The 16615-nt window shown below is 39.2% G+C and overlaps 1 protein-coding gene across 1 annotated transcript; it reads left to right on the forward strand.

Annotated features, from left to right (window-relative positions):
• Positions 1–382: 382 nt before the first annotated feature.
• LOC143029879 (uncharacterized) lies at positions 383–15095 on the forward strand. The gene is made up of 13 exons (XM_076193047.1): positions 383–543; positions 2283–2397; positions 4213–4383; positions 5076–5185; positions 8155–8321; positions 8425–8625; positions 8900–9004; positions 9601–9821; positions 9995–10145; positions 11589–11738; positions 12274–12443; positions 12566–12729; positions 14675–15095. Exons 1-13 carry the CDS (start codon positions 463–465, stop codon positions 15089–15091), a joined length of 2223 nt encoding a protein of 740 aa, XP_076049162.1. The 5' UTR covers positions 383–462; the 3' UTR covers positions 15092–15095.
• Positions 15096–16615: the final 1520 nt, after the last annotated feature.

Here is a 16615-nt window from a genome sequence, read left to right on the forward strand (position 1 = left end):
ACGTTTAAGATTTCAGCTTCATGCATATGTTTGGCGAAGACCATACTGTATTCTAGTCCAATGCAGCACCCACAGAAACCCGGTGTGAACTGGCAAAATATAAAGACATTACTGAAACATCGTAGTTTAATATTGCGAGAAATTTGTATGTTTGTGAACATTTAGGAATTCGTGATGTCCATGAGGACACTGTTTTCACAAAAATTCTTATGGGTCGGAAATTCTGCAGTTAAATTGTCACTTAAATCTTCGAAGAGATGTTTATCTCTATCTTTAAAACATTTGAAACACCCTATATTTAGGTTAGGAGGGTAACAAATGTATTTAGCGTATTTCTAGCAGATTTTAAATTTGTTAGCGAATTTTGATCAACAACATTGGCAACTGTATTAACATGACATTTTGGTAATTGCTTGTAAACATTAGTTCGAGGCATATTGAAACTTTATTACAGTGGAAAACATGGATTTCTCAGAAGTTTACGAAGATACATGTTCTAGTGTAGCTATTGCAGTAAGAAGAGAAGATGTACAGCTGCTAAAGGTATATTAAACGTAAAGACAAATGCTTGTTTTGATATAAATTAAGGTCAATTCAATTGACAAAATCGAATAAAAGTATTTAAGAAAAACTTAATATTTCCTGAATGATCTTGATTTTCTTAATGACGCATAGAAATTGTGAAACCAGATCAGAGGGAATAAGTGAAAAAAAACACAATATCCCTCATAGCCATAGAACGATACTATCATACTTAGATAATTGTGGGAGGATGGAAGATAGCCGGAACACTGAAAATTTGGTTTGTTTGATATAATCTATAATGATAATTAGTAGTACTATATGACACATCAAAAGTGAGTAGATGGCCAAATAAGCATGGACATACAGTTGTCCCTTTGGAAAGAAGCTATAGGTATCCCTGTAGCTATAAGTTCAAGTATTCACTTTGGGTTTACTTGAAACTTCTATGATATTTTCAACAAAATCATTGCCAAATGTATAATCAATAGTCCCCATATTTATCCCAGAGTACATACAATTTGATGTGGAAGCTAAACAAGACACATTACCGAGACCGTCCAGGGGGGAGGGGCTAACCCCCTCTTCCCCTCTCCCCCTCTGTCCAGGTAAAATGCATCCCATGGGGGTTACTTCAGGGGGCCAATTTGGGGAAGATTAGGTTAGGTTTATGTAGATTATATTTTGTTACATTGCATTATGCTGTATCAGGTTATGGAATGTTAGGGATTAAAATGAAGGTTGGATTAATCTAGATAAGGTTAGTTTAGTATAGGAAATACAATAATGAAATTGAAAAATTAATGCAGAGAAACAAGATTACCTTTCAAAAATCCAACATCTCCCACAATGCCTTCTGTAGCCCTGTCATATTCTTCATCCATCAGTCATTTTCCTATTACTTTGCACAGCCATATTTAATCCCTCCTGACCTTTGCATTCAGCAATTCTCTGAAATACTCTTCCTTCCTCTCTGCACTGCCTTTAGTTTCATTAATATTTAAGAGTGAAGAGAGTTAGGGAGGGTGCAGCAGACAGATGTTAATAGTATTCATAAAATAAAAAAAAAAAAAAAAAATCTATATAAAATCATATTATCAATCATATGAAATTTCCACATTATATTATGAGGTATATCTGTATTTGTAACACACTCCATTAATACACTCACACTCATGGGAACACAAAACATAAGGTACAAAAAAAAGTGTTTGAATACAGATGGAGAAATATGTGGAACAATATGAAAGAAGAAACAGTTCAGTCAGACAGCCCAAGTTAATTTAAAGTCAGTTTGACCAGTGGAAGCATAGATATAGGACCACACAAAATACAGCTTTCCATACATATGCACAGATATGTGGAATAATATTGAAGGAAAAATTACTAGTCGGATAGCATTGGCAAATTCAGAGCAACATTTGACCAATTGAAGCCCAGAGATGGTACCCTGTGGGCATATTTCTTATCCTGTACATTCCAACTAGGTGAATTAGATAAAAACATGATGTGCACAATGAAATATATTTTAAACATTATTCATGTCTTCCCTTGATTAAACTGTGTGGATTTTGGAACAGTATAATAAAATGACACATGGTGATGGCAGGATACAAAACAAGAAAATTATAGTTTACACAAGCCAAGACATACCAGTAGAGTAGTAGTGTATGTAGAAATGCTTTCATCATTGTATATTTGATAAGAGTTCAGTTATGTTTTTTTTTTATTGTAATATCTGATATGATATGAATTTGAAGGTATTACTTCGAGAAGGTCGACCCACAAATAGCCGTGACAACAGAGGTTGGCGTCCATTACATGAAGCTGCTGCAAGAGCCAATGTTGAATGTATCAGACTTCTCTTACAAGCAGGTAGGAAATCTTGTAGTGTTTTGTATTTTTTTTTTTTTTTTTTTTTAAGATTCTAAAAGGAATTGACATCAGTTGACAAAATTTTTACACTGAGAATCCAAGAAATAATGGTCTCAGACTGTCAGGAAATAGATTTAATTAAAAGTGGTTAGAAACAACTAAACCACTCATGTAGTTAATGAATGGGATAAACTTCCTGCTGAGGCAGTGCAATGTAGTTAAGTTCGAAGCTTTAAGGTTTGTTTAGATACGCACCCAAGCAAGATGCTGTAATGACTTCCCTTTATTTTATATTATTTGTCTGTTATTTACTTGATTTTCATTTATTATTAGTTATCAATTTATTATTATTTACTATTTACCTGTTTGTTTAGTATTTAACTATACCTATGCATTTATTTATTTTATTTATTATTATTTATGTTTTTATCATTTTTATTGATTATTATTTATGTTATTATAATTTTTACCTATTTATTTTTTAATTGATCATTATTATAATTTTTTCACATCTGACCTAGTTATGGACCAAAAGGTCTCCTGTCGGTATGTTTGTAAATGGTTATTTTTGGCACATTATTCTCTAAGCATAACAGTCAATTAATTTGTTGCCCAAGTTTTCTCTTGCAGGAGACTCGTTTCTCTGAGTTAACTGGCAACAGCCACTAGAAACTTGTGGGCAGTGTTCAGTGTTATCTGTGTGATGGTTGCATCTAGGGCAGTTTAATTCTGTAGCCAGGCTTATTCTGTTGGTATTGCCCTAGTGCTGGATGGTGACCTGAACACAGCTGCCCAAGTGTGGTTCTTGCTTCTTTTGGATAGGGATTTTTCTGTGGGGCTTGTATCAGGAGGGGTTTGATGGAGGAGGGTGTTTGGTAGTTTGTCTTGGAGTGTTTGTTTTGCAATTTGAGTGTGAATGTATTCTTGTGTGGTGCTGGAGATATGTTGTTGAGTAATATGGAATGGGACAGGTGACTATGGGTGAGGGCTCTTGCATAGATCTGTATGTCTATCATTTTGATGTGATGCTCTGTGGGGAAGATTTTGGTTTCTGTGTTAAGGAATGGCATTGGAATGGGTGAAAGTGGAGTGGCTTTGGTGTATCCTGTTAATATTCTCAGTGTTTTATTTTGCATAGATTTCAAAGTGTTCTATGTTTTTCTATCAGTTAATCCTTAGACAACAACATATCTCTTTCCTAAGTGACTTATGTTTCTGTTTGGGGGATGTTGCCAGTCTCTTGGGGGCTGTAGGTCTTCTGCAAGAGAAACCAGGGGCAATGGATTGATTGATGTTTTTCCAATTGTGGGAACCATACTTCTGCAGCAGTTTTGAAGAACTGTTTGTAGTATGTGAGAATTTCCTTCAGCTATCCAAAGCCTTTGCTTGCTACTGATTTTATTATGTCTATTTTCATGTTGATTTTCATTGTCAGACATTTTCTAGTGTACAGGCTGAAGGTTATGTGAATACCAAAAGTGATGTCTATTTCTCATGGCACTTTTCAATCCCCCAATGCCTATATTTACTTGTTTTTCTCACTGTAAAGTTTACCTTCACCCTCACTCCTCCATTTCCTGTCACGTGTGACCCTAAATACTTAAAACTATCCACTTCCTCTAGCCTCTTTCCTCTAACACTTGCTTCTAACTTGCTGCCACTCTCTACATCTTGTACATCTCATCATCTTATTTTTACCCACATTTACTTTCAATTTCCCCCTGTCACATACCTTCCCAAACTCTGCCACTAACTGCCCTCTGACCTTGTCACAAGTACAATATCATGGCTAGATATTCACCTTTCTTTCCCCAGATGATGTTGATATCAGTGCAGAAACACATGAAGGGGAAACTGCCTTGCTACTTGCATGTAATCCTTTACTAGATGAAGAAAACAGATTGACAACTATTCGTATGCTGTTGGAGTCTGGAGCTAAAGCTGATGTGGATGAACATGAACCTTGGACTGTACCTCTAACTAGAGGTAAGCACTATGATCTTATTCTTTATAATCAAAACCTTACTAAAAGACATTCATGTACAGGTGTAGTTGTGAAGAAACTGGATTGGTGAATTGCTTCTGACCCAGGGCATTGTGTAGAATACAGGGATGATATTTCATCCACAAGAAGCTAAGATGAGAGGGAAACAAAGGATGAGAGTGGGTGGGTACACTTTGTCTTGGCTACCTTCCTAATAAGGAGGAAAAATCCATTGGTATATAGATAGTAATTGTGAAAAGGAAAATAGAAAAGAAAAAGTTTGTATAGCATTCAGTATATGTTCAATTTAGACTATTACAGTAGATGATAATTGCATCAATTTAAGTGGTTGAAATTTGTAATCATGAACTACCATGGGTTCATGAACTGGTATGCATGATCCCCATTATACAAGGCTTCTGTTGTGATAGAACAATGATTTTGATGCAGATTTATTTGAAATTATTGATGAAACATAACATGCAACTTGGGTCACAATATAATTAGAATTTTTTTTGTTTCAAGTGAATTGAATTTAGTGCATATTTTCTGATTTAAAACTACAATATTCTACCAAACAAATACAAGCATGCTCGTCAGGTTGCTGCCTGCTTCTTGCCAATTGCAAATATGGGTGTTTCATCAATCCAGACTACTGGGTATATTCATATTATTATTTTTTTTTTCCACTCAGCTGTACAGTGCAAGGACATTAGACTTGTGAAATTGCTTGTTGAGCATGGAGCAGATGTCAACAAGGCAGACTGCCGAGATGGACTACCCCTTAATGTTGCAGCTACTGTGGTAATTTGATCTTTTACTGGTTCAAAGGACAGTAGTTATGCAGAACCTTGTTATATTCATAGGTGAATCTAGGACTCAACTTTTTCTATGTATGTTTGTGGGATTGACAGTGGTTACCTGCAAGTGGTGGTCCAACAAGATAGATATTAGAATTATCTCTTTGTCACCAGACCACCTGACCTTAAAACCTCTCAAATATAAAAGGTGCAGCTATGAGGGTCTGGCTGTATCTCTCGACTGAGCCCAAGATATCTTATCTTCAATTGTATTTTCTCTCTTTTTATTTGCGACACTGCCTCTGACCCAGGGCAGTGGACAAGGTGCAGGGATGACCCGTCATCCAGGAGGTGCGAAGATGGGAGGGAGGGTGGAGGGGAGTGGAGTGTATTTAGGGATGGAATGGGTGGGAATGATTTTATGCCTTTTTCTTTTTGGCTGCCTCCCTTGAAAAGGGGAAAAAGCCTTGGTATATGTATGTATGTATTTACATAGGGAGAGCTGGGTGTCTCCAATTATTCTCCTCCTATTGCTTTTATAAGCTGATGACAAGGAAACAGCTCCATACTAACACAACACAGTTGATACTTTGATGTTCCCAGAGATCTTTGAGAGAAAACCATTGCTAGCTGCTGTGGGGTCACTATTTTCCAGTCATTGAAGTTAAAAGCAACACTTACTTTTAAGTATCTTTAAAGACATTAGGGATTGTTTTGTGACACCTCTATGGACCAGAGCCATGTATGTTATAATTTATATATTTCTGGTATATTTTAAAATCTTACTCATAAAAGAATTATGATACTTTTCTACTACCACTGTCCCTCTTTTATGTTCCCACTTCCACGAACTGTACTTTCGTTTGAGCTTTTGTGGTGGGGGGAAAAGAATTATATCATCGTAATTCTCATGCATGCCATAAAAGTTACTAAATGGGATGGAGTAAGGGAACCAGGGATCCTGCATTCTGTATTTTCCTCTTACAAGAAGTCAATGCATGAGAGGGTCTGGTGGGGAAAGTGTCAGGAGTGATCAGTGGGTGAGGGGGGGTAGTAATGAGATAGAAAGTGTATGGTAGAGTGGGAGGTCAATGTGGGTGATGGTGAAATTGGGATGGGAGATATGAGCTTTTGTAATTGCATATGGTCCTGTTAGTTAAAAATTGAAGGGGGGAAGGGTTTTTGGAGTGATTTAAATGAATATATAGAGTTTAGGAAGAATGTAAATGTAGTAGTGATGTGGGATCTCTATACCAGAATAGGAGTGAAGCTGATAAGTGGAGGAAGGCTCAGGGTGTCAGGTAAGAACTTTATTGGAGAGATGTTAGAAATGTGTCTAAAAGGGAGTTAATGATAGCAAACAGTTTAAAAAAAGAAGACAAGTATAAGTATAATTGGGAAAGGGTGGTGGGGGGAGAGTGATTGAGAGGGCATTAATGGACTATATAGTTGTAGATTTAGGATTGAAGGAGTTCTGGATGTAAATGTTTTCAAAGGAGAGAACAGGTTATTGCCTGATAATTTTCTGGAAGAAGGGAAATTGAGATTGGAGGAAAAAGGAGGTAGAGAAGTGATGAAGGTAAACAAATTAAGTGAGAAGGAGTAAGAGAAAGTATACAAGAAGTATGGGAGGTGGTGAAAGAAAGGAAGAAACATGAATGAAATCAATCAATCTGGTGCCCCCCCACACACATACACAAAAAGCACATTCACACCCAGATCACTAAAGCTTTTTCAAGACAGACTGTCAAACTCAATATTTCACCACAGAAAAATCCCAATAATGAGAAGTAAAGACAACACTAGCATGCTTACATTCAAGACACCATCCAGCCATTGATGCAGTCACCACACAGAAAACGCTGAACATTTCATCCTACATTGCCCCAAACCAACAATCTGTTGATAACAACAGTATTTCTTCCTTGAGTGACCTATGGGTGTGCCTGGTGTCCATTACCAATTACCTGGAAGCTATGTGGGTCTCCTGCAAGAGAAACCTGTGGCAATGGATTAATTGATTGATTGATTATGTTCTATCATTACCAGCAGTTCCATCTAAAATCCAGTACCAAAAGAAAATGGAAAGGTGGAAATTTAAGAGAGATATAGTCCCAAACTTCCCATTATCTTTTATTTGTTGGCATTTAGATGGACCTGTATTGGTGTTTCAATCAGTCAATCTGTTGCCCTAGGTCTCCCTTGCAAGAGACGTATGGCTTCCAGGTAACCAACAGTGGCCACTGCGCAGACTCATAGCCTCCACTTTTTCCAATAAAGAGTGCTCACAACTGGTAACAGTTCTTCTCTGTACTATTTTGTACAGGCCAGTGACATAAAAACAGTCCTACTCTAATGCAACACAGACATCTGTCCAAAGCTTCTTTCTAGAGAGATTCATGAGATAGCCTGAGGACTGTTCCCACTTGATGTGGGGCTGTGAGTTTTCAGTCAGTAAAACTCAAGGCAACAGTTACTAATATTACTACACCACCTAGAGGTGTGGCTCCAAGGGCCTGATAACAGGTCTCCAAATAGAATATCTTCTCCTCAGAAATTCTATGTAATTTTGTCCAACCCCAACAACCTAACCAAACTCACTTAGTTATCCTGTGTAAGTTCATTGTTTCTGTAAACAGAGCAGTGTAAACTGTATACGCTAAGCTGTGTATTATCCATTCTTGCCCATTTTTCTTCTATCTCTTTCCTCTTTTTTATTGTTCTTGCATTCACTTCTCTCATTATTCCATCCACATACAGATTAAAAAGCCATGGTGATTGCACAATGTTGTCTTCAAAGATAGAAGTGCTGGTGAAATATTGGTGACAGTGTACACTTGTACCCCAATAAGTTTTCATCTCAAACATATTGCTCCCCTTTAGTTTCACACAAGCTAAACACCTATCATATAAGCTCTTTACTTCTTGTTTCTCACACACCAGTTTCATGTGTATGCATATATATTTTTTCAGGGTAGTAGTACCATCATAGAATATCTATTGAAACAAGGAGCTGATCCAAGAAAGAGGGATAATGAAGGTTTTACAGCTTTGTACTCAGCCATGAGTTGTCATCTCACAGACTCCCTGTCTGTATTGATCGAGGTGGGACAGTTGACAGAGGAAGATATCTGTGCAAAGTAAGTTGAAGTAAGCATATTTGCAACTGAGTACATTATGAAAAAGACATTATACTTAATTTCTGTGCCTTGGTTTATTGATGTTGATCACTTAATTTTTTAGACCTCCAGACAGAAGTGATGGTCAATTGACAGCGACAAAATGCAATACACTCCCAGATGGTGTTACGCCTCTAATGTTGGCTTGTCAATATCACAACATGGGAGCTGCCTTCATGTTGCTTGAACGTGGTGCTGATCCAGATATAACAACAAATGAAGGTTTCCTAGCTCTTCACTTTGCTGTTCAGTTTGGATCAACACAGTAGGTTCACATTAATTTTATAATGCTATGGAACATGTCAGATTGTGTTTATGATTTTTGAATATGAGGGTAATTGTTAAATCAGTCTATACTAGGTGGTACTTTTACTTCTATCTGGTTGCTACCAGGTTATTTCATTCTTCTCTGGCACTCCTTTCATAGTGAAGATTTAGATAAAGGCACGCTATGCCAGTGAAAGCACCCACCCACTGAGGTGGAGGCTGTCTCTGGTACAATGTAACAAACAGTAACTAAGTATTTCTTTCTTTTTGAGGCTGGTACAGAAACTTGTAAGAGTCACAAGTCGTGAAAAACTGTTGCCCAAGAACAAAGACTGCTGCAAGATTAGCCTCTATCATCTTGCAATTGAGTGGGATAGGTAAGCCATTTTGAATTTTAAGTATTCTCGCAATAGTGTTCATCAGTATTTGTCGCACAATTTTTTTGTGTTATTCATCTGTTATTGTAAAGCTAAAGCTGATGATATTTCTGAGTAAAAAAAAAATTTCTATGCAATGTATAAAAGATCTTAGATGTAGCTATTTGGAAAAGGGGCTGTATGATGGCTTGCTTGGAGAAACTATGGGGATTAGCATTGACTTGTATATGAAGCAACATGCTCCACAGTGTAAACTCCCAATTGATAATGGTCAATATCTATGGAGAGACTGTAGGTCAACCCCCACCCCCACCCTACCCCATCCCTCCCTCACCCAACCCCAACTAGTGTTGTATGCCATTTTCAACAAAGCAAGATAGGCATGAGAGATAAATTCTCACCCCTTTCAATACTTTCTTTTTTATGTATTAGAAAATTGCATTGAGCTACTTCCCTAGCAATTTTGTCAGATCATGGGACCAAAAACAGGTGCCTGGAAATGTGCATTTTTTTTTTAAGCATATGGATATAGGGAATACCTCTTCAATTTCAGAAATGTTTAACAGATTACATAAAAAAATATAATAAATACCAAGATTCCAGAGTGTAAAAGACCTCCTTGATGCTGGCATCCCTGCTGACTCTTTTCTCCAAGAGACTCCTGAAGAAGTAGTAGATAGAGCTGATCCAGCTCTTTACAGACAGAAACCATTAATACTCCCACTCGGTTGTACCACAGACACTCCACTAGCTTTTCTTCTCTCCACGCCGATAACAAAAGAAAAAGTTAACCTTGCCTGCACAATGATCGATAATGGTTGGTATCAGTATAGGTAATAGAAATAAATGTTTATTATTTTTGTATGTGTAGATTTTGTTGCTCTCTTACAAGATTGATCTGGGGCAATGGATTGATTGCTTGATTAATTTTATTGTTAGTGATTTGTTTTGCCAGTATGTATTACAATTTCAAATGTTTTATCAACACAGGTAGCAGCGTGAACTCTGTGTGTGACTTGTGTCTTCCACCTTTATGTGCTGCAGTTGTACACCAGAGGGATACATACACTAATGACAGTCCTGGTCTGCAGATTGTCAAGAAACTGATAGATGGTGGTGTAAATGTCTTACATAAGATTAAGTATGATTTTATTGTTCCATGAAATGTTCTTCCTTACTTAAGATATTTATAAGCTTTTTTATTAAATATATACAGACTGGGCTGGAAATAATGGACTAAATGGGGTGACCTCTGGTCAGTTAATGCCATCTGTCCAAAGTTACTTAAATTGCCTGGATGACTCGGGGTTGGGGTGGCTTCATGGCACTCACAGGTATAAAAATTAATAAACACAAAGAGCTGTTCAATAGATATGAACACATGCACTGATGGCTTCCACGTGAACCATAGAGTGGGTTATGCAGCAGTTTCCTCAACTGAAACAAGATCTTGATCTTTCCACCAATACCTTGGTTTTTGCTGTTGATCTCTTTGCCATCTTCAATGCCTTATACATTATCCACAGCTCCCTGCCTGCATCCTATACAATTATATAACATACATGAAGTGCTCTATATGTTACACTCCCCTTGTTATGCTTTAAGTGGGCGTGGTAGCTGACTAGAGGGAAGTCACGAACATGTGCGTATGAAATAGTTTTTTTAGCTTATCTCAAAAATGGTAGTGTCGAATGAGACCATCTCTCCTTTTGTATGATTTTTATTTATGTTTTTGCTTTGATTGACACTATGAATTTGAGTAGTGTTAGTATACGGAGTGTGGGAGGCTGGACTTAAATATTCAGATACAGACCTTATGTATGGTTATCTCCGGGATGTAGTCTTAACTTAGACTGATAGGCACAACTTGCCCACTGGACTCAAACTGTCTTAGACAAACTCAAAACTCATACTTAGATTGATTTCTCTTTGCTTGTTAGCTTCAGACGAAACCTCTGAAAAGGGTAAAGCTCCTTTAGGGTGAGCCTGGTCATCCTCAGCATCTATGATTGGCTAAGTACATTTCTGTACTAATAACATAAGGACCTAAAAAGTCCTCTGACATGCCCCCTCAGGACACCTGGCCCTGACTGAATAGAGCCTTCTAAGGCCAATGTAAGGCTCTTCTCATATATACTACTAGATAGCCCAATTTACATAACACCCAACAACAACTACTTACTCTGTCATCTACTCCCTCAATACTGGGTAACAAAACACTTATATCTTTATCATCTCTCTACAACTTTCTACAGAAAACAAGTCCAAGCTATTAATACCACCGACTATGCCAACATATGAAATATAAAATAATGCATGTCATTGATGTGAGATTTTCCACAAGGATAGAAGTGTTAATAAATGCCCATGAAAACAATAACATAATCTGAAGCTGTGGTCATGTTTATGAATATATTAGAAAACAAATTGAGTTTATTTCTGTATTTTGCTCTTGATTTTAAATTCAGAATGAAGAAAAAAGAACAGTGAAGTGAAGAAAGACAGAAGTCATACATAGTTTTAGATTTTTGCACTAATATATATATATATATTCTATATTATAATTTTATACATTCCTTGACAGAACTGATGATCCTTTGCCAGCTGCTTTGCATGTGTCTGCCTTGTTCAATCCTGCAGCCCTTTTCTTCTTACTTCAGTGTGGAATTCAAGCAGATAACATCTATACCCTACAGAATTTAGAAAAGATCAGAAACCTTTATATCAGTTACAGGTATATAAATTGATCTTTATTGTAAGTGCTACATAATTTAGAAAAATTCAAGGGTGCATTCAAATGTTTCCAACAGAATTAAGCATAGTTTAATTCTCTACTCATAGAGGAATGATAATATAATAAACCTTTATGATGATGATATGGTTTAACGTTACACACTCCCCCCTATCGGGAGGCTAGGACGATGCCCCTCACAGAGGCCTTTGTAAACTGGACTAATTGGGTGTTCTCATATAATGAAGCAATGAGGGTAAACCAGATCTGGTTGTCAGGCCCTACTGTGGAAATGGTCTTTCATAGCATTACCTTTGAACAGAGCAGTGTGAAGGGGAGTGGAGATGACCATTCATCCACAGAGTATTAAGATAGGAGGGGCAGTGAATAGATTTGGATGGATGTTTGGTGAATGTGTGCTTTGATTTAGTCATCCCCTTATAAAGGGGAAAGGGTTTTTGGTTCGTATTAAGATAGATTTTTTTTTTTTCTATGAATATATTACACTAATTGTGATCCTATCACCTTATATTTACAGATTTTACCACATATATCCAATGTTTCCTTGGCGAGTCATATCATGGCTAAATATTGTCAACATGTTTGTACCATATTTGCCCAAAGAAAGTACATTTATATTTGATGTACATAGAATGGTGGAGGATCCAAATCTTGATGATGCTTGGAAAAATTTGGATAAACTTATTGGTATGTAAAGCTTGATTCAGTTGAAAATTTCTATTAGTATTTTTGTGGTCAAATTGTTGCTCAGTAGATGGCTTCATAATTCAGGGATGATATTTCATTGTATATATATTCCCTTTTACTAGGAGAGCCAAAAACTCTGGTGCAGCTGAGTGTTCTTGTTGTTCGAAAAACTGTATATTCTGCCACTTCTGGGGAACCCCGAAAATTTAAAGATGCTCTCTCACAATTAACACTTGGAGGATATTCCTTGCCGGTGGTTCTCATGGATTTATTACAGTTTAAGCAGGTATTGTAACTTTTTTAACATTTTGTATAAAGTACAGTGATTCTAGATTTTAATTACATTTAGATTTTATAGGTAAGAGTGTATTGGGGATGGAATGGGTGGGAATGGTTTTTATGCCTTTGTTTTTTGGCTACCTCCCTTGTAAGGGGGAAAAAGCCTTTGGTATATGTATGTATGTATGATGGAGTGGACGGGGGGCACTGTGGGAGGTTTTGTGGATATGCGGGATGGGAGGGGGGCTTCTAGGAGCTGTCAAGAGATTTTGTGAGTGGTGGAGCTTGTGTCGGGATTGGAGGTGGAGAGAGTGAGTGGTTTGAGGTAGGGGTGGGACTTCATCAGGGATGCGTTGTGTCGCCCTGGCTGTTCAACTTATACATGGATGGGGTGGTGCGAGAGGCAAGTGCGGGGGTGATGGGTCGGGGATTGGAGATGGTTAAAGAAAATGGAGAGGCTGGGAGGTGGGCCAGTTGTTGTTTGCGGACGACGCTGCGCTTGTGGCAGGATCGGAGGAGGGATTGAGGAGGTTGGTGACGGAGTTTGGGAGAGTGTGTGATAGAAGAGAGCTGAAGATAAATGTAGGTAAAAGTGGGGTGATGAGATGTACAAGGGGTGAAAGTGGTAGTAGTCTGGAAGTGAGCATTGGGGGAGAGCGACTGGAGGAGGTGGATGGTTTTAGATACTTGGGTGCGAATGTGGCAGGAAAAGGTGGAGTGGGAGTGGAGGTGGAGTGTGGATTGGGAGGGGCGGGTGGGTGCCTTGGTGGATTGAAGGGTGTGGTGAGGAATGGACATTTGGGAGTGGATGCTGGGAGGAGGCTGTGTGAAGGAATGATTGTGACGGCAGCACTGTGTGGGGCGGGGGCATGGAACATGGGAGAGGGGGAGAGAGGGGGTTTGGATGTGTTAGAGATGGGGTGTCTGAGGGGTGTGGTGGGGGTTACTGGGCTGGATAGAGTGGGAAGTGAGGAGGTGGGGAGGGGAGTGGGGGTGGGGATGATGAGGGAATGTTGGGATGGTTTGGACACATGGAGGGGATGAGTGAAGAAAGACTAGTGAAAGAGGTATGGAAGGCAGATGTGGAGGGAGTGAACATGAAGGGACGTCCTAGGATGAGGTGGATGGATGGGGTGAAGGGGGCTTTGGGGAAGAGGGGAATGTCTGTTGAAGAAGGACGGGAGAGGACAGAAGACGGGTGAATGGAGAATGGTTGTATATGGATGATGTTGTGATGCATGAGGTGGAATGGGCGGGGGGATGGGGGGTGAGGTAGTATGTGTGAGCAAATTTTGATGCAGCCCGAAGGGATTTCTCCCCATCTTCTCCTTTTATTCATGGGGAGACGGAGAGGGGGGGTCGCCGATTTAATGAAGCGGCCTTGCTGTGGATGTGCTGTGTCTTGCGACACTGCTTCTGACCCAGGGCGGTGGACAAGGTGCGGGGACGACCCGTCATCCAGGAGGTGCTAAGATGAGAAGGAGGGTGGAGAGGTGTGGAGTGTATTCAGGGATGGAATGGGTGGGAGTGATTTTATGCCTTTTCCTTTTTGGCTACCTCCCTTGTAAGGGGGAAAAAGCCTTGGTATATGTATGTATGTATGTATGTAGATTTTATAGGCAATAAGGGGCTGACATGAGCTCTCTGGACTGAGCTAAAGATTTCCCTCTATCAACGTCTGACATTCAGTCTTTGGACTGCCTAAGATTTCTCTCTGTCAACTTCAACTGTATTCCTTAGATATTTTCACACATGGACAACAACTTCTCCCCTTTCCCTACCTCTGTCAGCCAATGACATCAAAATAGTCCCTCCCTAATACAACACAGTCAACAATACGAAGTCTCTTTCCAGAGAGGTCGGTGGGAGGGTCCAAGGACCATTGCTATGGGTTCTCCACTTGGCAAAACTTAATATTATTCAACAATAATATTATTTATGCGTTTTTACAGGTTGAATCGAAGGACATGTACAAATCTCCACCTCAAGCGTCACGAATGGCCTATTTACTTCCAATTGATGCTGATGAGTCTTCAGATTCCTCTTCCTCTCTAGATGAAATGAATGAAAGCAGTGGTGAGGAGGCTGTAAGAAGAATCATATTTCCAGAAAGGCCTCGTAGAAATAGGGCACCAGAAAATGATGAAATGAATGAAAGTAGTGGTGATGAGGGTGCAAAAGATATCATATTCCCAGTAAGGCCTCGTAGAAATAGGGCATCAGAAAATGAAATCGTATTTCTAGAAAGGTCTTCTAGAAGTAGTGCATCGGAAAATGATATGAATGAAAGTAGTGGTGAAGAGGGTGCAAAAGGAATCCTATTTCCAGAAAAGTCTAGAAATAGGGCAATGGAAAGTGATACAGAATGATGTTCTATGAGAAACAGTCTTAATATTTTTTAAAAATCATGTTTTGGTAACGCATACATTATTAAAGATAGTTCTCTTATGTGTACTTTAATAACTCCTAATTGTTATACATACATACAGGGTGTTTGGGATAAATTTGATAATTTTTTTATCTTCAGTCATTTCAAAACCATTTGAAGGATTTAATAGTAGTAAAGTGCAATGGATAGCTGATTCTGTGTACTATAGGTGGGTGTAAGAACTAGAGAGCATGGATGATTGGAAAGCACCAGAATATTGGAAGAGAGTGTCCTGCATCATGATGATTCGTGCTGGATTAAAAAATTCAGAAAACTTAGCTGCAGCTCAGTGCTCCTTGAATACCGGGAAGGCTGTGAGATGTGTGCTGGAGAATTGCGAAGGAGATGTGGAAGCAGTGGCTAGCAGGAAGGATCATAGCAGGCATTCTGACTGTCCGCACAACAAAATTTGTCAAGAAGCTGCAAAAAAAGGTGTTGCAAGGTCCAGGCAAGACAATGCAGACCTTGGCGAGAGAGATGGGTGTTGGAGTGGCAATTATGAAGAAAGCACTGAACAAGGCTCTTCACTACTCCTCATACAAGAGGCACAAGGGCTAACTACTCACCGTCAAGGCCCAAGAGATCTGCCTTATGAAACCCAAGAAACTCCTCAACAAGGTCAGACACCCAGTCAAGCCGGGGATGCTCTGGTTCTTCTCAGATGAGAAGAACTTCTGCCAGGACTAGTTGCAAAACATGCAGAACAACAGGTGACTAACTGAGTCTGCACAGAGTCTCTTGCTTCATGAAAACCAAGTTCCCTCAACCTGTGATGGTTTTTGGGTGTTTCCAAGGAAGGCTCCATCATGATGCCCCACATCTTTGGAGAGGGACTCAGACTCACTTCAGATGGCTATATTAAGTTGCTGTCCACTGTTGTGAAGCACTGGGTGGAGAGGGTGGCTGCAGGAAGACCATATGTGTGGCAACAGGACTCAGTTTCATGTCACACTTTCAGGAAAACCCAGAAGTGGCTGTCTGAGAACTTCTACAACTTCACCAGTCCCAACATCTGGCCCCCTAACTTGCCTGATTGCAACCCCATGGACTATTATGTGTGGGGTACAGTTGAAAAAGACACCAATTGTACTACCTGCAACACCAAGGATGAGCTGATTGCTAGGATCAAGCTGGTGCTCAGGCATCTCTCGAAGGACACTGTGAATGCCACGTGCTGCAGGTTCAGGTCCCGCCTGGAGGCTGTGGTGTAGGCTCAGGGTGGGTTCTTTGAGTGAGCTGTATTTGGCAAATGATCCTCTAAGAGATGCAATTTGAATTTTGAGAATACATAAATTTTTGGCCAAGATAGGATGTTTTTCTTTCCTTTCTGAAAAAGTGTCAAATTGATCCCGAACACCCTGTACGTATACCAAAGGCTCTTTACCCCTAACAAGGGAAGTAGCCAAAAGACAAAGGCTTAAAATCTACTCTTACTCATTCCATCCCCACATACACCACTCCCATT

Source organism: Oratosquilla oratoria, chromosome 11, assembly GCF_046742065.1.
Source record: "Oratosquilla oratoria isolate Oo_2021 chromosome 11, ASM4674206v1, whole genome shotgun sequence".
In the NCBI taxonomy this organism is placed as follows: Eukaryota; Metazoa; Arthropoda; class Malacostraca; order Stomatopoda; family Squillidae; genus Oratosquilla; species Oratosquilla oratoria.